At 44.0% G+C, this 23,191-nt stretch overlaps 2 protein-coding genes across 2 annotated transcripts; both read right to left on the bottom strand.

The window, feature by feature from the left end:
* Positions 1-11,965: 11,965 nt before the first annotated feature.
* Positions 11,966-13,694, bottom strand: LOC120704190. The gene is made up of 2 exons (XM_039988500.1): positions 12,805-13,694; positions 11,966-12,311 (listed from the first exon to the last, which is right to left on the bottom strand). The coding sequence occupies exons 1-2, from the start codon at positions 13,685-13,687 to the stop codon at positions 12,256-12,258; spliced, it is 939 nt and encodes a 312-aa protein (XP_039844434.1). The 5' UTR covers positions 13,688-13,694; the 3' UTR covers positions 11,966-12,255.
* A 4,186-nt stretch (positions 13,695-17,880) lies between these two features.
* LOC120705236 (auxin-responsive protein SAUR71-like) lies at positions 17,881-18,892 on the bottom strand. Its single transcript, XM_039989700.1, has one exon. It carries the CDS (start codon positions 18,721-18,723, stop codon positions 18,439-18,441), a length of 285 nt encoding a protein of 94 aa, XP_039845634.1. The 5' UTR covers positions 18,724-18,892; the 3' UTR covers positions 17,881-18,438.
* Positions 18,893-23,191: the final 4,299 nt, after the last annotated feature.

Below are 23,191 nucleotides of genomic sequence, written 5' to 3'. Positions count from 1 at the left end.
AAACAAGAATACAAATTTGTATACAAGATTCTATATCCTATTTATTCGCAATCAAAGAAAAACGACCAAAAAACTGATTACCGAATAATTACCGTTTCCGACCGTTTTCATCCCTAGCTGCCACGACGAGACTGATCTGTGTGGCGGGCTCGAGGCGGCGTCAGGGTCGCCTTTTTCCGTGTTCGGCTGGTGGGGTGGGGGCTGCTTCCGTCTGTTGCTGTGCTGCTCGCTGCTGCTGGTTGCTTCTGCTGCCGTGCTGCTCGCTGCTGCTGGTTGCCGCCGCCGCCAAGAGCAGCCCCCACCCCACCAGCCGAACGGGGTGGCCGGGGCCGCGCCCAAAGCTTGTGCTTCTACTTGGTCTCTCTCTCATCTTAAAAAAAAACTTGGCCTCTCTCTCCGCGTACGTTTTCACCACTGCTCTCCGTCTCCCTCTTAACAAGACGCCCGGTCCAGGTTTCCAATGCGACCCGAATGTGGGCTGTAGAAAAAACTACTCCCTCTGTCAAAAAAGATGCAAATCTCACCTCCCGAGAAGTTAAATAATTTTAAATCTAATCAAATTTATATAAAAATATTATTAACATTTGTGTCTTCAAATAGGTTTAATATATAAAAATATATTATTTAATTTATAACATAAATATTAATAATATTTTATATAAATTTAGTTAAATTTAAAATTGTTTGAATGGGAGTTGTATTTTTTTGGACGAAGGGAGCAAAAGACTAAAGAGTGAAGAATCGCCGGCGAGATTCCTCATCGTCGCCATCGGAGGTACGGCTCCGTCAATCGGAAACGTGCTCCTATCTACCTGCTGCTCCGGCTTGGCGTTTCTATGCCGTCGTGGGCCTAGTACACGCGTTCGAGACCTGGGTGATGCGTGGCCAGTCGCTCACATGAAATCCATTTCCTTCTGTTGGGAAAAAAAATCAGGAGCACATCCTGCTGGTGTTCGCAGCAGCAAAAAAAAAGTCCTGAGGATATTAAACATCGCACGTACAGTACCATTTTTTATGTTCATTATATACCTTTTTTTTCAATGTACTACTACAATAATATATCGCGCGCTAGGTGCTGTTCGTAGTGGTCGGCGTTGACATGGAGCGGTCAAACACTGCATCGTGTTGAACTGGAACACCATCGATAATAGAGAGGGACTGAGGGAGCGTACGATAATCGCGTAGTGTTGGAACCTCTCACAAGGTCCAAGAGTTTAGGTGCGATCTCGAAACTTCTTTACAGTACCATAAACACCACCCTAGTCATTCGTAATCGACTAAGATGATGATCCACGTACGTAATTGTTTTTTTTCCTCCCTTCAGTAGGGTTCTGGAGCAAAAAAAAAAAAGGCCAACTACTCTGTACATGTGCGGTATAGTCTTCAGAAAAAAATGTTCTATGATTGTTGGATTCAACTCTGACCGGTGACTAGTCTTCACTAATTATCAAAAAGGATACACCACTCACTCTAATGTACTGACAGTCTAGCTAGCACTGTCGAGGAGAATCTGGACACCAAACACGACTAGTAGATGATACGCTGCTCGATGATATTACTGAAAAGTTGACCCAACAACTGTTTATTGATAACTTGAAAACCTATGCTAGCTCTTTAATTTGTCATCCATGCTTGATTCCTGACTTGAAAACTTGATTCCTTCTTCATTCCAAGTTGCAGGACTGAAGCCAATACTGTAAGAGAAACATACGTGCAGACTGATCCATTATTTCCACTGAACATCGACAGGAGGCGGTCGGAATTGATCTCCTCCAGTTGGCCCAACGGCCAACTAATCCCTTGACCTCGCACCCTGATCGGGGGCCCAGCCCAAGACGAGGCTGGTGGGCCCCGTCGCGCAGCTCTATAAAGAGAAGGTGGGGACTGACGGCTCACTTCATAAGGTTCACCACTGTCACTGTTCCCCACCTCAAAACCCTAATCCGATCAGAGAGGGTGGGCTGCAGCGGCGGGAAGCGCCACCAGCGCCACTAGCACTGCCCACTAAGACTCCGGCGACCCGCTGCGTCAGCAGCCCTCATCGACCACACCATCGCCGGCTCGTTGTCCCCACCGCGCTACGTACCTCGACAACGACGGCGCCATGGAGGTAGCAGAGGCTACTAACAAGGTTTTTTTCCTCTTAGTTAAAGTATTTCCCTCTTGATCTACTCCTAGAAGGTACTGATAATCTAACAATGGTACCAGAGCCGATCTAGTGTGTAGATCGAGACGGGGAAAAGTGGATTCGGTCACGAATCACAGAAACAGAGACAAAGAACCAAATCGATCTCGGATCGAAAAAGAGAAACCCTAATGCTAGAGTAAAAGGGGTGGCAGGGCTTACTCGGTCTCGCCGCCGGCACCACCGCCGGCAGTAGCCGCGCGGGATATCATCCCGAGGCGCCGGTCGCCAGCACACCACTGCCTCCGTGTGGCACAGAGCCTCGAGCTCGCACAAAAAGCACCGCCGCAGGTCTTCGCCCGCGCGCGCAGCACAGCACTGGCGAGGAGCCCCTCGATGGCGGCGCGCCCACACTCCGGTGGACGCGCACGCCGGCGAGAGGGCCCGCGCTGGCGCCGCCATGTCCTCCGGCCGCCCAGGGGCCACCGCCGCTCGGTTCGCGAGAAAGAAAGAGGAGGGAGATGAGGCTTGGAGGGTGCTGGCGAGCCTCTTCGCGGCGGGCGCCGCCGCCACCTCCCTCCGGCCGCCACCGGCGGTCATGGCTCCTCCACCGCCGGCGCCACTGCCGTTCGGTGGAGAGAGAAAGAAATGGAGAAAACTGGTTTTAGGGTTTGGAGGGAACCGGCTGCCGGTTTTGTTTGACCGAAAAGATCGGACGGATCCGACAGCCAGCGGCGCCTGGCCGGCTCTCGGGCCAAATTGAGCTCGGGCGGGGAGGCAAAATTCCGGCCCAGGCCCAGGTTGAGGCATGGGTGCGGGGGCGCGCAGAGCGCGTGGGCGTTTATGGGCCGTTTTTGCAACCGGGCTTCAAAACAGTAAAAGAAGTTTGTCATTTTTCCATTTTTCAGAAGCACTTTGAATGGTATTTTGAATGAACTTGATTATATTTTGTTCTCCTTTCAATTTTGGACCAACGTGTATATTGTTTATAGGAGAATAAAGAGTATAGCACTGCTTCTGAAAACAGAATCTTATATGTTTCCACTGCAAAGTTTTAAAGTTGTTGCTCTTTAATTTAATTAGAACCAACGGGATAATTAAATTTTAAGAGCATGATTAAAGAGTTTAATTTGAGTACATTTTGTACTGTTTTATCTCTATTCAATTTTGAACCAACGAGATAAATTGTTTAGAGAGAAAATGAGTACAAAGTACAATTAAAGAGTACAAAGTATTGTATATGTAAAGAAAAAGTTTTCCGTTGCTATAATGATGTTATCTTTTAATTAAGTCGGAACCAATGAGAAGATTTAATTGGAAGAATAGTTTAAAGGTCTTAAATGAGTTTTTCCCTGTGGGTCAAAGACACATTTAAAGATTAAAGTCTCAGAAAAGCTTCTGTTGTCTTAAGTTGAAGTTAAGTTTTGGCATCATTTCGCCAATTGAAGTCTTAAGGTTGAGCATTGTTTTGTCCTTACAACAGGAATCATAAAGAAAATTCTCAAAGAAGAGAAATTTAAAGTTAATTATAGTATTATTATTTTCTGACCAACATTGATGATAACAATATTATAATTTTATAAGTCATAGCTTAAAGTTTAAAGTCTTTTGTAAATGTTGCATCAAAGTGACATTTGTGAGAGAATACATAAAGAACTGCTATGAAAGTAAAGAAATGTATTTTCTTGTTTCTGCTGCAATAAAGTTAATCATTCTCTAATTAAATTCGAACCATCAGAAGAATTTAATTTTGAGGAATAGATATATGGTTCCAAAGTTAATTGTGTTTTCTATACATGAATTCTGTTTCTGCCTAACAGTGATGCGATTTTAATGTAGAGGAAAGATGTTTTATTTTATTTCTGCCCAACGGTGATATAGAATAGAACTAAAAGTTTTGATTATTGTCTTTTTAGACAAAGTTTTGCATGTAGTCCTTCTTGAAGGGACAAAAGAAAATGAACTGGGTACTTGTGACTCAGAAAGAAAGAAAGAAAGTCATTGCATCAGAAAATGTATTCTCTGTAAAAGAATGGCTTAAAAGGAAAAGTACTCATGGATATTGATCCAAGAAAAGAAGATAGAGTAATAAGAGTTCAGTTTGAGAAATGTCTCTTATGTACTTTCTATCAAGAAGAATTTATTTTGAGTTCAGTCGGAGATGTAATAAGGCATGCACGGCTAATTTGACCAATGTCAGACTAAGCATGTGTGTTATGGAATATTCGGATTAATTTCTGAATTAATGATTGAACACGATCTAATCTTGGCATTTATGTCCAGGAAAAGTATGGAATAATACCCGCATTGCGGTTAAAATTGGCATAGTTTTTATCCTGCATGGCGGGAGAAAGTTGTGATGACTCATGTGCTTTTGGTGCATCCCATACTGGGAGAGAACTTTTGGAGTAGCTTTTATCTATTCTAGAATTGATCGGGCACTTCTATTATGTCACAGTGATTAAGCACTTAATGAGTTTAAGAAGAATGGAAAGTTACATGCGAACCTCAAGATAAAGATGATATGCGAGCGTGACTCACTAAATTACTGGTCATAAAGGAGTCCGTTGAGTTCTCGAAGTGAAATGTGGAAAAAGTACTCCCATACAAATTAAGAAATTACTTTGTCTTGCATGACGTAATCATGTGGATGAAGTAATAAAAATTCCCTCATTCACAAGAGTTATGAATAGATTTCGAAATTGTGGCAGAAAAGTTCATGCCACATTTCGAGGGGGAGAAATGTGAATTAGTTAACAAAGATACTCCCCTGCATTTTAGATAATGGACAATATGATGCATACTATGCATTGAAAGCAAAAGATGATCTATTAAAGATAAATGTGACCGCCAGGGGAAGTACAACGGTCACTATATTGATACCCCTATGTAAAGAAATAGCTAAATTTCAGGACCTTTTTTACAGTTCCAAAAGGAAGATAGTGAGTTAGCCGGTATTCATACTGGACAACCCTCAAAGATAGTAAAACGGTGCTTCAGAGCATATATAAAGTCTTTAACAGATGGAACCCAAACAAGAGATTTACTGATATGCCATCTTTACAAAAGATGTAATAATCTGGGGGAGCATGGTATGTAGAGACCTAAGACTTGAAGAGAAGTAGGAATGCGTGTCCACTTCGATGATTCAGGAGCAATAAGTTTCTCATACTTGTTGATGTTGTATACAACACCCGTTGTTAGCTTTTCAAAGAAGATGAATAATGTAAAAAAGGGTCTTGTTATGCAAGAGCCTAAAGAGTCCATTGCCTTTTGGCAAAGAGCAACGACAACCCCATATAGAAAACAATGTGCCAAGAAAAGAAATGGAGGTTGATTCCACCTTATTTGAAGAAGTCACGAGAATTCTATGGGCTAAGTCCATGGAAAAAAGAAAATAATTCCTAAAAGAGTCATCACAGTAGGTTGTAATGGACCTACAAGGAGAAATGCGACTGGTGAAAGATATAACACATGGCTTGTGACAAAAGTTTCACACAAATAGAAGAAATGTTTACATGACACTACCTGATGTTTTGTCATGAAAAAAAAAGAATATATGAGATGCCACAAGAAGAAATCCATTTAAAGCCTTGAGATGATGGTATCTAAAGTTCATAGAAATAGTAAGAAAATTTGGGTTTAAAGAGATTGAGCAGGACAATAGCTTTTAAGCAAAGTTAAAGAATGGGAAAATTGTTTTCCACAACTTAAATGAAGATAAAGAATTCTTGTCCTCAAGTTTTTGATCTCGGTGGTTGGTTTTTAGTCCAAGAATTGAAACTCATCGAGATAAAAAGAAAGGGGTATTATGGTTACAACAAAGACATACCTAGAAAAGATTTTAAAGAGATGAAGTATGCATATGAGTAAACCTACGCCTGTTCCTATTGTCAAGGGTAACAATTTTGGGAACTTTAGTGTTCCAGGAGCCAATGTGAGATGGAAATAGTTCCATATGCTTCAGCTGTTGGAAGCTTTATGAGCGCGCAAGTAAAGAATTTACCCTGACATAGTTCGTGTATCCGGGTCATTTTGGCAAAAATTCAATCCAGATATAGATCACTGGAATGAAATTGAGAATATCGGCCTCATGTTAAGAAAGAAATAACTAGTGCTCTCAAAGGGTTGTGAGTACAGAAGTAGAGCTTGTGAAATATGTAGCGAAATCCACAATTGTCGCTAACTTTCACACTTAGAGTTTTTGTGTGGAAAATCTCCAAAATAAAACAATTAACATCAATGTGATGCAAAGACATGGTATAGCATGATACGAGGCCGAGGGACAGGCAAAATGGTTAAGGGAACATGTACCCGGAGTTGATAATGCTCCTATGACAACGAGTCATGTGGTGCCAAACACATTGACACAAAGTTATATGTTGTAAAGAAGAAAGTCCGGAATTATGTTGAAATACATTGAGTAAAAGAATGACAGACATGTGTTTGTGGATCCATTTATTAAAGGCTTGCCGCCCAGTGTGTACAGAGAACACACAGTCGACATGGGTTTATGGTATAGCCTATATTTTCCGGACAATAAAGGGACCCAAAGTTAAAGCATCTATTTCAAAACAGAGACATGTATTGTAGCTATTGAATCTATCGGCAACCGACCATGATGATGAAACTGCTCTATACATTAATCTGTGATGAAATATGAAAAGAAGTAAAAGATATAAAGGTGAAAGTATAAGAGGAGATCAAGGGGGAGAATGTTGGAATTGATTTCCTCCAGTTGGCCCAACGGCCAACTAATCTCTTGACCTCGCGCCCTGATCGGGGGCCCAGCCCAAGACGAGGCTGGTGGGCCCCCGTTGCACAGCCCTATAAAGAGAAGGTGGGGACTGACGGCTCACTTCACAAGGTTCACCGCTGTCACTGTTCCCCACCTCAAAACCCTAATCCGATCAGAGAGGGTGGGCTGCAGTGGCGGGAAGCGCCACCAGCACCACTAGCACTGCCCACTACAACTCCGGCGACCCGCTGCGTTAGCAGCCCTCATCGACCACACCATCGCCGGCTCGTTGTCCCCACCGCGACGCCACTGCGCTGCGTACCTCGACAACGACGGCGCCATGGAGGTAGCAGAGGCTACTAACAAGGTTTTTTTCCCTCTTAGTTAAAATATTTCCCTCTTGATCTACTCCTAGAAGGTCCTGATAATCTAACAGAGGCCGGCCTAATGTTAATCACATGAGCACTGCAATGCGCTGATCCATCCATGCTAGCTAGCCAATCCTCTCCGTCGTCGATCTCCGTTGTGGGCTTTCTCCGCAAGAGGTAACACTTTCACATTGGCATGAGATTCAGTTTAAACTCGTTTCTAATTTTTGCAACTTAAGCTTAAAATCAACAAGCATAAAAAGGTACCATAATATGCAAAGCACACACACAAACTCACGTAGTCATGACAAGACGATGAAGGCCATAAGTCTTCTTGCCATGGAGCCCACAACAACTAATCAAATTTCTACAGCATGAACCTGTGAGCGAAGCACTGGAGAAGAAAATGGATTGAAGTAGAATGGTTAAAACGACAGCTTTTTTTTTCAATTAACTCACAAATAAATGGACAGATCGTGATCAATCTAGAGCAAAGTATGGTATGACAATAAATATATCTAATCTAATAGTATGTTTACGACCTTTTCCTCCCCCATGTCAAAAGCATAGATAAGCCAACCACCACGAACAATAACACACGGATAACTAAAACATTTAGCTCTTATAATGATAAAAATATAGACATATATTATACCTCCCTTTTTAATAAATATGGCACACTGTATTTCGTACTAAATATAAATACACATTCCTAACCTTTACATTGTCACAAATTCTATCATAAATATATTAAACATTTAATAATACAACAAATAAGATATCTACTATTATTGGAAAATGCAGTAGAATTGAAAGGTATATCCTGCTATTATTGGAAATTGTAAGGTGGCACCCCACAGGATATATTTCATAACAATAAAGCAGGACAAAAGTTTTTGGCCTTAAACATATACCAAATAAGTCGGACCATATCAACATAGTATAGGATACTAAAATAGGAGTTACCACTAAAAAAATATAGCATATTCAACTCCAGGAACAGGGCATTTAGGGCTTAGGAAACTTATCCTACAACGGGCCTTAGGGACCAAAAAAACGAAGACATCAGAATAATGTCCGCATCTTTGTCAGGCTACTATCTAGAATTTTTGGTCGCTCTTCTTTAAAAGATCTAACTATTGTTGTTCTTTGCTTTGTGATCAGCAACTTTGTATCAATTATCCTCTTGAGCCCACCAACCTAAAACAGAAATATCAGAACACGGAAGATCATTTACTTTTTTTTAAAAAAAGAACATGAAGATCACATAATTTTAGTGGCATCACATGGAATGATAAATCACATGCAGGCTTAATATGGGAAAAGTGGACATGCAACTGGAGCTCCCTAGGTGACCCTACTCTAACCTGGCAATCCTTCGGCTAAACAAGAATGCATGGGGCCTTCATCTATATGGCTTGCATAGTGATTCATCTCCTACATTATGAGTATTAGCCTAAAGGATTAGAAAATGAGCTAAACACTAACAATGTTTATGCCTCATTGACTCACTTTCTTTGCAGGAAGTATGCCATTATCAGTTTGCGGTGGAAAAAAACAAATGTGACAAAAAAACAAATGTGACAAATCGTGACGGTCTCAGGTTGGTGTGCGCTCTTTTCTGCAATACTCCTTGTATTGCAACTTTTGATCCTCTGGAACTGGCAGTTCGTGCATCATGTATGGTTCGCTCTTGCTACTCTTGCTCACAATGTCCATTACTACTTTGCAATAAGCAGATTGCAATCAGATAGCAAAAAATTATATTTACTACATCAGATAGTAGAAAACGAAACAACAAACATAATTGCTGCAATCATCATATTCAAGATCAATGTACTAGAGAGGGATTGCAACATCATTACTGCATCTAGATTGCAGTGTTCATTACTACTTTGCAGTAAGCAGATTGCAATCATTCTTGGACATTGGTCCTATTATATCCCGCTATAGCCTCAAAATTAAGGGTTATTTAGCTAGTTAAACCATATACCCACACTCTAGGATTAAGTGGTATCAAAGTAGTGTGATACTACTTCTTCCACAGGCTGTATACCCACACTATACCAAGAAGACCTTCATCTAGACAATAACATGGGAGACCAACTATATTTGGGGACTCAAATCTTTATTTACAATAACTTAGTACAACACAAAAATTTTACACTATTTATATTGCTACCATACCATAACACCACTACTCTACATGACAACCTTGTCATCTTCTACTTAAGACATCTTATGCCATTATATGGCAAGAAGGGAGGGGAGCACCCCTATTGATAGGACTCCATGACTCATGTGGTTTTGCCATGCGTCCATCTTCTACACACTTTCTATAAAATATCTAACTCTAAATTTTTTTTCATTCTTATCTAACCATACGAATATCTAGTTTCTATAGTACTTCACGTTTTACCATGAAGCATGACAACCATTCATGCATACTCTCTAATCTTCTAGAAGTTTCTCACAAGTATGTATTGCTATTTTCAATAGAATTGAACTCCATTTACAAAACTTAGTATTTCGTCAGTGATTTAACGAGGGAACGAAACTCTAGACGTACTTCAGTGTATGATGTAATGAACTTTGTGACATGTATCTGTTTGATTTGATATTCTGAACATATAAATTCTTAACTTAATTACTCAATTTCAAACCGCTAAATGAGATTAGCGGGATCTATATCCCCCTATAGCCTTCTCTTAACCTCGCTAAATGTCTTAGACCGCTATTTTTAATGTTGGTTCTCAATGGTTTCATGGTTTAGTTACCTATGGTGCCTGATTTTGGATTTTTTTTACTTGTTTACCCGATTGCCTGCAAATTTGGGGAGATTATAAAAAATTAATTCAACAAGGGATTACCCAGCTAACTTCAAAAAGATGTGGCACTGTAAACTTTAGCGCCAGCAGTGTGGAACTTTTGAAAGGAGCTTCACAGTCAAGGGCAAATTGGATATTAGGAATGGTAAATAGCATAAGCTCTTTTGGTGGTGAGAGACTGAGAGGTCTTAAGCAGCTATGAGATTAGTGTCGGGCCTAATTTTATCGAGCTTTAGGGCCTTAGGGGTTATGTGTTTGTTCAAGCGATCTTGTATCTTATTTTTAGGCTGATCACCGGAGCACCATATGCTGGTTGCCGGCATGAAGGCTGGGTAGGGAATGGGGATGCTTTGCCGCCGATCTGTTCTAATTCTCTGCTCCCCACACCAGCTTTGGCCCAAGGCGCAGCCCAACCAGGTAGAGTGGCAGTTCTGACTGACACGTGGGTCCTAAGAGACAGGGAGAATGGGATTACGAATAATGTTGTAGTACGTCAAATCCTAGTTAAGAAATCGCACGATTGATCATGTGATTTTTGCTGGGCCGGATAATCAGATTTTATCTATGCATATAGTACATTTTTTGCTGGAGTATTGCAGCTTGAACACTTTTATCTTTTGCTTGCAATTAAGCTCGGCTACATGGTTGCAACGACAACTTCCATCCAAGACGCTCTTTCAGCTCACTCACCACAAATTGTTCTATTTCTGACAGGAATTGCAGTCCACAAACATACAGATAACTAACGCATGAATTTTTTAGGAAAGTACAGTAAAACAAAACAAATACTAGAGGTGTAATTCGCTTCTGACCTTCTGTGTTGGACTGATGGTATACAAAGTAGGTACGTGTAACAATGTAACACAGGGATGCAAGTTCCACGTGCCACGGACATAATTCACCTACGAGGACGCCTGAGTGCTCACTCATGGCACTCTGCCAGTGCCACGAAGCTCATTGTGCTGGTGGCCGCCTCATCCTGTTCAGGTCAAACGGGAATGACTGAACCAAGTAGTCAAATTTTAAGGAGAACGCCAGTTTGTTTGCTGGAACTCAACTGAGTCATAACACCCACAAGCTTGTTTACTAATTTTCCAAAAAGGAAATGCACGGAAGCTCAGCTCAGAGTAACGCACTTCATTCCAGACCAAACACAGAACAATGGGGGAACTATGGTCGGTTCAGAAAAGGGAGCCCCGAACATTGTTCACACAATCATGCATCGTCGCCGCATTCGACAACCAAGAAGAACCATGATTCACCCATCAGCACGAGCTGCAACCTTTTTCAATCCAGACATGCAATCAAGTGCACAACCACACTGATGAGTGATGAGTGATGAGTGATGACTGATGAATCATTCAGGAAAGTGAAACAACAAGAACAAAGGGATAAACCGGTATCCGGTCTCGACGATAAGCAGAGCTTCACCAACAAGTACAGAATGTCAAGTTCCACACATACAAACACCATATGGCATAGCTTAATTTGATTCCTTGGCGCCTGGTATATATACATACCTAGTAGAGCAAATTAAATTATACTACTCTAGCAGTAATCAAGAACAAAGTTGATGCAAACTATACTGCTCTAACAGTAATCAAGACCGATGTTGATGCAGTTTATACTATAGCAGCACTCAAGAACAAATTTGATGCAAATTATACTACTCTAGCAGTAATCAAGAACAAAACTGATGCGCACTGGATGATACCAGTTATTCCTTTTTCCCGTGAGGTTTATCTGTGCACCAGCTGAATGGTGCCAATGGTCTTGCCCCAAATTTCATACATACATTGGCCACAAATTTCGTCATCACAACAATGAATTAACAAGCTTCTGGTCCTCCAACCAATTTGGAGACGCATGAGGTCAAACACACTATTGTGTACTAATAACAAGCACATATGAAATTGCAGTGTTTAAATTCCATGATGCTCGTTCATTTCATGTTTTCATTGATAGCAGAAATACTGGAGCACATATGTAGGATAGTGCAAGGGTTAACTGCTTGTATACAAGACCTATTGAACTTGAAATGGAAGATCAAGGTGAAAACTTCATGGGAAACTACAGCTTAAAAAACACAGAAACCCTGAAGGCCAGCACGAATCTCACTGATGCTAAAAGTGCCATCCCACCATAGATACCATGTGATTACCATTACTACTATTACTCAATTTTCCATCAAGTTTTTCATGCACCTGAGGCACACACGGTTGATCCTTCATCAGTACAGGCTGCGCCAGGTGCTGCACAAATTTACAAAATTTGAAAATAAAATCAGCTGATTGAGGGATCAAATTGGCCCTTGATGAATGCTTGTTTCTCACTAACTAAACAGCAGTAACTTATTATTCTCAGCAATATCTGTACAAACTTATACTAAGACAATATGCCCTTAAGTTTAGCACTGATATTGCCATCCATTTGGATATTGTTAAGTAACATTGACAGATGATATCTATTGAATGAAAATGAATAAAGATAAGGACAACACATTAGGAGTATATAAGCTCATCAAAGTAATTTCTTCTTAATAACATCTCCTACTGCATACCTTCCTGGCCTAGGCTAATAAGCTGTCAGAACCCTACCGTCCAATCAACTTGGTTTGCTATCACATTGCAATATTCCACTTTCACAAATTGCTAGTTGTTGAGTCTATTGTCCAATTTTGATGCTAGTAACTAAACTATTACTCATTCAGAATATTGCAAAACCAAACTCCGAGCAAGATTGTACCTGGAGTGCAGAAGCTCATGTAAGGAATGGCAGAGTAGATGTTTTTGCCACTGCAGACCTTCTTCACCTCATAGGTCTTTAGATCAATTGTGAGGAGCATAAGACCTGCCCTTAGGAAAACCACATCAGCACCATCAGCGAAGCCAACCACATTAGCCCAGGTGAAGAAGGCATCAGCTGGGAGCAGCGTCTCAAGCTCAATGGCTCTGTATTGTGTCCATCCTGCATCTACCTCAGGGCCAGCCTTCCTCCAAAGGCAGAGTTTGCATTCTTGCAAGGTGGCTAATGCTAGCCCACCATCGAGCACGACATGTCGCCAGATGCAGAATGTTTGTGGCACTCCAATTACAGACAACTCGTGCGATTCCAGATCATACTTGAGGAGTGATTTCCTGAGCAGGAACCCAAAGTAGAGTGCATTCCCCCCGAGCACACTGGGCATCAAGACGACAATGTCCAGGGGCAGCTCTGTGCTAATCGGCTCGCTCCAGGTACCAGCATCGGACGAGTAGGTGCAGACAAACGCCTCCCCAGAACCAGATCCACCAGAGCCCACATACACCACGAGGAATGGTCCCCGGTGGCAATCGAGGTGGTCGCAGGTGCTGCCGGCAGCGCAGAGGATCGCCGCCGTCCAGCAGTAGGTGTACCGCCGGAGATCTGGGAGGGGCACCTGCAGCGCGTCGTTGTCGACGGGGTCCCAGACCACGAGGGCGCCCTCTGAGCTCCAAGGGGTGAGGAGGAGGACGCGGCCGTGGCGGGCGTCGAGCGGGCGGAAGTCGTAGAGGTCCGCGACCGACGAGCAGAAGGCGGCCGTGGAGAGGAAACCGGCCGTGATGGCGTCCTCCGAGTCTTCCGCGATTTTGCAGAGGAACCCCAGCATGGGCGGTGTGTGGGCGGTGTGTCAGAACCGTCAAATTAAAACTCTAATTAAAACGTAATGGTCATCATTTGAACACATCGAGCTCATTAGTTTAACGGCTTAATTTGACGATCCTTTTTCAACTCACGTCCCGTTCGAAACATCACCGATAGTCCCACGCGAAGGTGGACGCAGATGGTATAAGCACGACACATATTTGAAAATACAACAAATATACATAATACTTTAAATTTTACAAACCAAGTGTGAATAAATATATAATTTACAAACTTTGCATTATTGAAATCCGGGTTCAACTAGAGGAAAAGGGGGCCTACAACTAACAAAAGTGTGTCCTAGAGAGATCCCTAACTAAACGTCTGGCTCCACAACCTTCCATCCCTCAGCATCCCGGCGGATGAACTTGGCGCAGCAGGGACAAAAGTCTACGTCTGCATGCCTTAAAATAATTATGGCAACAAACCCTGAGTATACTAATACTCACCAAGGCTTACCCGACCGGTCGGTATAACTTAGCCCACATATCTAGACATGCACGGCATTTGGCTGGTGTTTATTTTTGCAGAAAGAGCGACTAAAGTAGTTTCCTTACTTTTATTATTTTAGCTCCAGGTTCTATATAAATGAACTCTCATCTAATATTTGCGTATACCCACTATATCAATCATGGTGGTACAAGCAAAAATAATTCAATGTGCTCAATATTTTATATAAGTATACATAAATCACATTCTAATATTTTGCTACGATGCAGTAAAGAGATCAAGACCTCATGACCGCGAGACACGGCGAATCGATCCGATTTAACCTTGCAAGGTGGACCTAACCAACACGGCACGCATTTGCCCCGTCGAACTATACATGCCAACCATTCCCCTCCCTGTCTCGAACTACAGAACCGCCCCACCTGCATATAGTCAGCCGAGCCCTACGAGAGACCACCAAAAGTAAACATATGCATCCCGATTCTCCGCGGCCACTCGACTCGCCCTAAGGGGTGGGTAGAAGTTCTGTACTTTCGAAGCAAGGTAGTACTCGGCTTACCGGTTTCGACTACCTCCTACTCTCGGCATGCGGTTAGTCCGATCAGCACTGCCGACAACGACCGGTCCTTAATCGGCTCAGATGGAGCTAAGGCACCCAGGAACCCTGTCCTGCGGCCATACCTATACATCATCCCCGCCCGGTCTCACATCTCCATATCTATTTCAATACTCAAGTACTGTAATATAAGTAGACATAACCTATGTCTCGCGAGTAACTGGGAATTACTCGACTTCCATATATCCTATATCTCGCGAGTGACAAGAAGTCACTCGACTTCTATCGAGAACTCTTAAGCATAGCATTACTATCGTCCTATCATACTAGTATAAACTCAAGGAAAACTAAAGATCATGCAACTAAGGTTTTAACTAATTTCTATACGTAATGCACAAGTAATAGATATATATAGATGTCATAATTTAAATTAATAGGTTGTGCTCCGGGGCTTGCCTTCGGGCTGCTGCTCAGAGCTGGGGTCAGACGGGCCTTGGGCCGGTGCTCACACCTCTCCTCCTGGGCTTGCGTCGGCTGCTCTTGTGGTGCCGCAATCACCTCAAATACGGCGCCCTCAGCTGCGGATGCTACACGTATGCATATGAAATAAATGAGTGCAGCTCAATGATGTAACCATTTTACTTCAACTAGAATGCCCTGTGGACTGTCCGCGCCCAAGTGGCGGACCGTCCTCCGTACTATTCTACCGACCCACCAGAGACAACAACGTCTCTGGAACAATTTCTAATTCTACCTGCGGACTGTCCGGCCCCCCTTGGCGGACCGTCCGCAGTTCACGTATTCAATCCACCAGAGACGGCAACGTCTCTGGACAAAATCCTAAACTCTACTACGGACTGTCCGCGCCCAAGTGGCGGACCGTCCGCAGTTCAATCCTGCGAACCCCACCAGAGACATCGTCTCTGGACAAGTTTCAAGTTTCAACAGCGGACCGTCCGCTCCCCTATAGCGGACTGTCCGCAGTCAATTCTGCTAAACTACCAGAGACAACATCGTCTCTGGACGAAACCTAATCTGACCGGCGGACTGTCCGCACCTCCCAGGCGGACCGTCCGCGATACCCAACTTTTGACTCGCGCCACAGGCGGCAGCAAGTGCGGCGGCGACGGCCGTTCACCGGCGCCGGCGACACACCGCGGAAGGGGAAAAAGACTGGGAAGCACAAGGAACTCACCACGAATCAATTCCCGCGGTCGGTTCGAGCGGAGGACGACCGGAGAGACGGATCGACGGTGGAGCAAGCTTCAAGCACCTCCAATGGTGTCTGGCGATGGTGGGGGCGATTCCGGCCGTAAGAAGCCGGTCTAGGGGTTGGGGAAGGTGGAGGAGGTGCCGAGGAAGGTTCCCGCGCGAGGAATCAAGGTTTGGTGGCCGGAGGAGGGAGATCGATGAAAGGGGGCGACGTCGGCGCGAGCGCTCGAGCTCTGCTCGGCTCTGGACGAAGTTGTAACGTCCCGCCTCCCTGAGGCCGGGCCCGCTTACATCTGGCTGCTTTCTAGGACATAGACTGTCCTCACAGACCAACACCAGTATTTTCTGCACACTTTGCCCTCACTCGTGCGCACCCGGGAAAAACTTCCCGGTCGGTCACCCATCCCCAAATTTCTCCGGGCCAAGCACGCTTAACCTCGGAGTTCTTTGGAGACCGGCTTCCGGAAAAGAAGTTGCAATTTGTTGGTATGAGTATCCTATTAAGCCCTGGGCCGGGGTGTCACAGAAGTGAGGAGGAATAGAGGAATGACAGGTGGGTCCCACATCCATCCCGATAAATATCTGGGCGATGCCTGGCGGACCGTCCGCCGGCCTCGAGCGGACTGTCCGCGAGGTAGGTGTTACAGGCGGCGTGAGGTGTAGCTCGCGGAACCTGCGGCGGAAGCGGGGGCCGAGACGAGGCGGCGCCAGCACTTGCAGACGAGGGAGGCGCGGACGAGGAGCGCGGGCTGGTGCGGCGGGAACCGGAGGAGGATTTCCTCCTCGAGCTCCTCCATCAGCGCCGGCGGGGGCGGCGGCGTGGTGGTGGGTTGTGGCGGGCGCGAGGGTTTGGTCGGTCCGTCGGCGAGCAGACGAGTGAAGCGACCCAAGGCCCAGCCAAGCCAGGTTGAGTGGCGGCTCCGGTTGACTAGTGCGGCCTCCTCCTTGAGCTCCTCCATGGTCGTCGGCGACGGCACCATCGCCATGGCTGGTTGCGGCGCGAGGGTGTTTGGTCGGCGGCTCGGCCGCCGCGCGTGCGATGTTCCCGTTCCCGGAGTGCCTTACAGGTGGGGCCCAGAGATTGTTTTTTTTAAATAACCCCCAGAGATAGTTCTTGAGAAAATTTGGAAAGATGGACACTTGTTCATGGTTCTGTAGAGGAAAATGCAATGGAGAATGTTTTTGGTTTTTTTTCTTCTTTCTGTACGAGGCAGGAGGATGTTTGAACGTAACGAGAAAAATCCATTCAGCGTTACATAATCATTTGTTCACAATATGCACTATATATATACATAACTAGAAGATGCGGACAAACATGTGCACAGCAGAGGACTGTTATTCATATGTCCCAACTCCATCCGTGGCCTCGTTTAGATCCCAAAATTTTTTCGGTGCTACAGTAACTACGAATGTTTGACCACTAACTACGAGTATTAAATGTGGATAACTGAGAAAAGTCATTCCATAACCTCCAGATGTAATTGTGAGACGAATTTTTTAATAATTGGAGCATGATTAGACAATATTGTTCTACAGTAAACAACATCTAATGATGGATTAATTAGGCTTAGTAGATTCGTCTCGTGATTTCTCAATCATTCGTGTAATTAGTTTTATAATTAGATCATATTTAGTTTGTTTAATCATTCGTTGAAAATTGCTACAGTAAATTTTGTCTAAATTTTTACAGGATCTAAACACATCCTAAATCACAAGCAAAATCAGGCAAGGGTATGCAGTAGCAATCACGCTAATTCCTCGTCCTCTTCGCAAAGGAAATGAGGTTAGGTTAAGGGTGAGCATTGAAACAATCGTTTGGAATAAATTATCTGAAAATGTCACAAATTTGGGAGAACATGGACTAGTTGGCGATATCCCATGTTCTCACAAATTTCTATTCTAGAACTTCAAAACCGGCCGACTACTCGGTTCATGTGCGATAAAGACATTATAATCCTCAGAAAAATTATTCTATAATTGTTGGATTCAACTCTGACCGGTGACTAGTCTCACTAATTATGAAACAGGAGGTACAACACTAACTCTAATGTACTAGCACTGCCGAGGAGAATCTGGACACCAAACACGACTAGTAGATTATACGCTGCTCTACAATATTACTGAAAAGTTGACCCAAGAACCCTGTATTGATAACTTGAACACCTATGCTATCTCTTTAACTTATCATCCAAACTCTGAAAACCTGACTTGAAAACTTGATTCCTTCTTGTTTCACTCCAAGTTGCAGGAGTGAAGCCAATACTGTAAGAGAAACATATGTGCAGTGCAGACTGATCCATGCTAGCAGCTAGCTAGCAAATCCTCTCCGTCGTCGATCTTGCCCAAACCAAGAAACCAAATAATTAACACAAAGAAGAAGAAGAAGAAGAAGAAGAAGAAGAAGAAGAAGAAGAAGAAGAAGAAGAAGAAGGAATTAGTTATCAGTTCCTTGATTAAAGGAGGCGATCCGATTGACTCCTAGATAATAAATTCGCGGATCAGTTCCTAGAGCGCGGCGAGGAGACGGCGGCGAGGACGTCCTTGAAGTGGCGGACGTCGCAGGGGACCCGAAGGACGCCCTCGTGCTTGTACCCGAACTCCTGCGCCGCCATCTCCAGCAGCACCGCGAACGACGGGTGCCGCAGCGCCTCCACGCGCACCACGAACCGCTCGCCCTCGCCGCCGCCGTCGCACACCAGCACCGGCACGCACCCGCGGGGCACGCCGCCGCTGCCGTCGCTCACGCGGTCCGAGAAGCTCAGGCGCCGCATCAGCTCCCTCATCGTCGACGCCGGCGTGTCGATCGATCCTATATATGATCGGCCAGCTGCAGGGAGGGAGACGACGGTCCTCGTGCAGTGCAGATCGATACGCAGCTAGCTAGCTAGGCCCTGGTGTGTGATGTTTACATGTTTTGATCGATCTGCATGCCAGTGAATTATTGTGTTGGCTGTGCTTGGCCGACCTCTGGCCTCTCGAGAGCTCCTTTTATAGGGCAGGGCATGCCTAGAAGATGATGAGAATGGGGGCGTTGCCCTGGAGTCAACGACGGACCAGGCAGTGGGTGCAAAAATGTTGGCTGTCATGAGCATCTTTGAAAGTTAAGAGAGCCCTGAATTTCCTTCGATAATGCACGGGAATTGAAGATAAGATATGTGTTGTTGTATGTTAGCGCAGGCAAGCTACAAGGATGCATCTTATCGAGGAATTTTGACAAACCGCTTCGATGTTTTGTTTGATGAGTGAGTTGGGGATGGACCATCCGATCTGAAGCTGAATCAACGTTTTGTTTTCCGAATTCATTGATTACTCGCAAGGAGGATTACAATCTTTGGAGGCCAATTTCTCGACTGGCGCACGCCACACTGTGAAATGCGTATTGTGCGAGCTCATGAGCTACATCATTCTATTCTCTATTCACGGTCTGGAATGAATTATTTATTCATCACCACATCATTACACCATCCTTCACAAGTAATAATTAGTATATATATATAATGTAAAAAAAACATTATGTGGCAGATCATATCTCATCCTATATACTCTCTCCGTTCCAAATTATAAGTCGTTTGACTTTTTTGACATCAAGTTTGACCACTCATTTTATTTAAAAAATTTATGAAAATATAGTCAAATTTAACTCATTATTGAAGAACTTGTATTGATAAAGTAAGCCACAACAAAAGAATTGATATTTTGCACAAATTTTTGAATAAGACGAATGGTCAAACTTAGGGTGAAAAAAATCAAACGACCTATAATTAGGAACGGAGGGAGTATATATATATATAGGTGGTTTCTCACCCCGCATCTCAAGGAAAGGAGAAAAAATGTAAAATCCTATTGCTCAAGGTCTCAATTGGTGGATTCGTGAATCTTCGTGGGGACTTAAAACCGATAGCAACTGACATAATTCTCAAATTTGTTTTTTTTTGGTGAAAACTATGTTTTGCAACAAGTGATGGAAACTACTCTCTCCATCCCAAAAAAATAAGTCATTATAGGATTCAAAATTTATCCTAAACAACAAGTCATCTTACCCTATTTAGAAAGTACATGTACATGCAAAAATTAAATATGGGTAATAAATAGGAGCAAACATGGTCATTTTATCTTCTTATTAATTTTGTGTGACTTATTTTTTGGGACGGAGGGAGTAAGTGTGAAGAACTAGTTATTCTGCTTTATTTGTTCATGAGGAAGAAATCCAAATAAACATGAAAATAGAGGTGAATGAAGATAAAGATATATCTACCAAAATAATACATTCAAATGCGGACCTACTTTGTGAGTACCTCAATTATACTGCTATACTCACTCCTTAGCCTCCTATCAAAGATGTGAGATGTATTAGTCTACTATGCTAGATAGTGACATTGTCGATAAAGTCAATTTCTATGTACTATCTTCTACTGAATCTATACTTAAAGGACACAGGACATTACAAAACTTGGCAAAATGTTCAAATAATAAGCATATTTCCCATCCATATATTTTGAGGCCTTTATAATTGATAAAAATGTCAAAAGTTTGACACGGGATAAGACTGCAAGTTTTTGTGACCGAAGAGAGTTGTTTTTTCTTTAAAGAAAAGATTTGATTTTGGTTTGAATCTTCTATTGTGCCATCCATGTCCACGGTATATATTCTCTGAATCAGAAATATGGCTAAACTCACCGTTTAGGTGGCATATTCAAGCATAAGGGATGCATAAATGTGCCTTATAGGTATTGTAGTCACTAGAATTTTTATTTGCATATCGTATTAGATTTGTTTTAAGTCAAAATTAGCTAACTTTGACTAAATTTAAAGAAAACTATAGCAACAATTATACTACCCAACATATGCAACATTAAACTATATTTTATTATGGATTCAATGAAACTTTCGGTATTGTATATTATTAATTTTTTTTATAAATTTGATCAAAGTTAGCTAAGTTTGACTTAGAACAAACCTCCATTCCTAGGGGTCACCATGGAGTCCTCTATTAAAAATTAGAATCGAGCGCTATTGCTGGAGTTGAAGTAAATTTCAAAACCTCTAAACAATAGAGGCATTGTCCTCATTTAGCATTTGGTCGATCTGATTTAGGGACTATTGCTGGAATTTCTTTTGACCGTAGTAGCAATTTAAATAGCCTTAAGCACGAGATAGAGAAAGCTAGTAGAGTACGAGTTAATTAAGCACAATCGAGAGGACGAAATAATAGCAACTAGCAAAGTACTAGCAGCCTTGAAGATTCAGCGGATTAAACAACCAGATTAGCTGAACCAAATCTGGCATGGGGTGGATTATTCGTGGATGTGAAAGCGACCTAGCCCCCCAAGCAGCTAAAGAACAGTCGATCGGTTGCACATGCATCGCCACGAAATTCTTCCTTTTGGTCTGGCGTGGACTTTCTGGGTTTCTGAACGTGTCGGCTGGTATGTTAAGGTGGGCTTGAAATCCTTGCCGGCGACGAGTGCAACTCGCGAGCTAACGACATCTACTTTTTGGAAGGGCCACACGAACCGGCCCTAAACATGCTGCAGAAGATGGAGTACACCTAAATGGCTAGATGTTCATTGAATCAAAAAAAAAAGTCGATGAAAAAACATCGCTGTAGCTATTCCATGAAGTAGTTTTTTTTTTTTTGCGAGAACATGGAGTAAATATAGTTTGTTTTGAGGGAAAAGTTCATTCAACAAACAAGTTGCAAAAGGGCAAACATGCATATAGCAAAACTAAATCTCCCTCTTTTGCGAATACACGCGCCTAGATCATATGATTGAATTAAATCTAGTAGGAGTCATTCGACGCAAGAGTCGACGTTGACCTCACCACAGTGGGATTGGGTTAGCACTTAGCAGCAGGGGGGTAGAGCTTCGGGTTTTCAAGGTTCGCCGTTGACTATAGTTAGGGGTGGCACGAATTTCTTTTGCATGCATGGAGTACTAAATGAAGTCTATTTGTAAAACCTCTTTAGGGATGGGTATAACTTTTTGTGACAAATTTAATGACGGTAATTAATCGATGATTGGCTATAGTGATGCTACAGTAACCGTCCTCAAATCACGCAGTCACAGATTTCATTAGATTCTTCAAGGTTCCTAGCGCAGGGGTTCTGAAGTTAGTTTTGTAAACTGTTATTATTTAGTACCCTTAATTATTGGTCAAAGTTACTACAGTTCCTAGCGTAGCACAAACCAAACAGGATCATGGTGATCGAGGTGGTATGACAGTGGTGGCGAATCCGCCTTGTGCTATCCACTGGGCTAACTAAAAACAAACCCTTCCTGTGCTGCCATAGTGGAGAAGAGAACGAGATCAAGCGACCGGCCGGGGATGCAATCGCCCGTGGACCGTCCGTTCATGTGGCAAATCTCATCTCCCACCTCTCCCACTGCCAAGTGTAAACGGCGATCGAGTGGTCACCGTCGGGCGGCCCGCCGCCCCAACCATGCAACATCCCGGCCGACCCCTACCGGCCGATCGCGCGCGCCCCCACTCTCCACGGCCACGGGCCCTTCCCCAGCCCCCAAGTGCGCGCGCGGCGCGCGCGACCCGATCGATCTCCTGCGACGACGGCGACGACTTGACCTTGGGCCCGCCGCGCCGCGTGCGGCGCCGGAGTCGTCGCAGACCGCAGCTAGCTAGGCAGCTCGATCTCCTTCCCGCGGGGACCACCCGCCACTTGCCGCTGCTGGTTGATCGATCGCAGCGACGACCCGACGACCAGCACCACCACCGCGCGCGCGCGCGCGCGCGGCCGTCCGCCGTCGCCGTCTTCGAAACGCGGCCGCCGCGATCGAGCACGTACCATCATCGCCGCCACTCTCGGCCGGCCCGCCTAACTTTGACGTCGCGGCTTTGCCTGACTCCGGCGGCCTCACCCTCGACTCGTAGTACGTCCTTGGCGCGTACTAGTACGTGCGCGTACGTACGTACGAGCCGTGAGCGTGCTCGATCGGTGGTCGCCTCTGTAAAAGTCCCCGAGCCCATCGGATCATTGTCCGTCTCTGCACATCCATCGAATCGATCGGTTTCAGGCTTTCAGCTTCACGCCACGGTCTCTCTTTCCTTCATGCCGATCGAGTTAGTCCGCTGCGCCGAAGCTTCACCTCAGCTTCCCAGGAGGAAATATACTGTTCCTCATGTCGACGAGATGCTCTTCTCGACGGAGATTGTTCTTGATGTGTTTCTTTTTTGAAACGAGTTCTTGGTGTGTTTCGCTGGCTTTAAAAGAGCACGTGTTCGTGATCGGTTATT

This window comes from Panicum virgatum, chromosome 4K (assembly GCF_016808335.1).
Source record: "Panicum virgatum strain AP13 chromosome 4K, P.virgatum_v5, whole genome shotgun sequence".
Taxonomy (NCBI): domain Eukaryota; kingdom Viridiplantae; phylum Streptophyta; class Magnoliopsida; order Poales; family Poaceae; genus Panicum; species Panicum virgatum.
The sequence above is the reverse complement of the archived record's forward strand: the minus strand, read 5'-3'. Positions and strand labels throughout refer to the sequence as shown.

Coding starts and splice junctions, on each gene's coding strand:
- LOC120705236 (XM_039989700.1), bottom strand. CDS start 18,723: ATGAGGGAGCTGATGCGGCGCCTGAGCTTCTCGGACCGCGTGAGCGAC.
- LOC120704190 (XM_039988500.1), bottom strand. CDS start 13,687: ATGCTGGGGTTCCTCTGCAAAATCGCGGAAGACTCGGAGGACGCCATC. Junction 12,312..12,804: donor CATGAGCTTCTGCACTCCAG/GTACAATCTTGC, acceptor AAATTTGTGCAG/CACCTGGCGCAGCCTGTACT.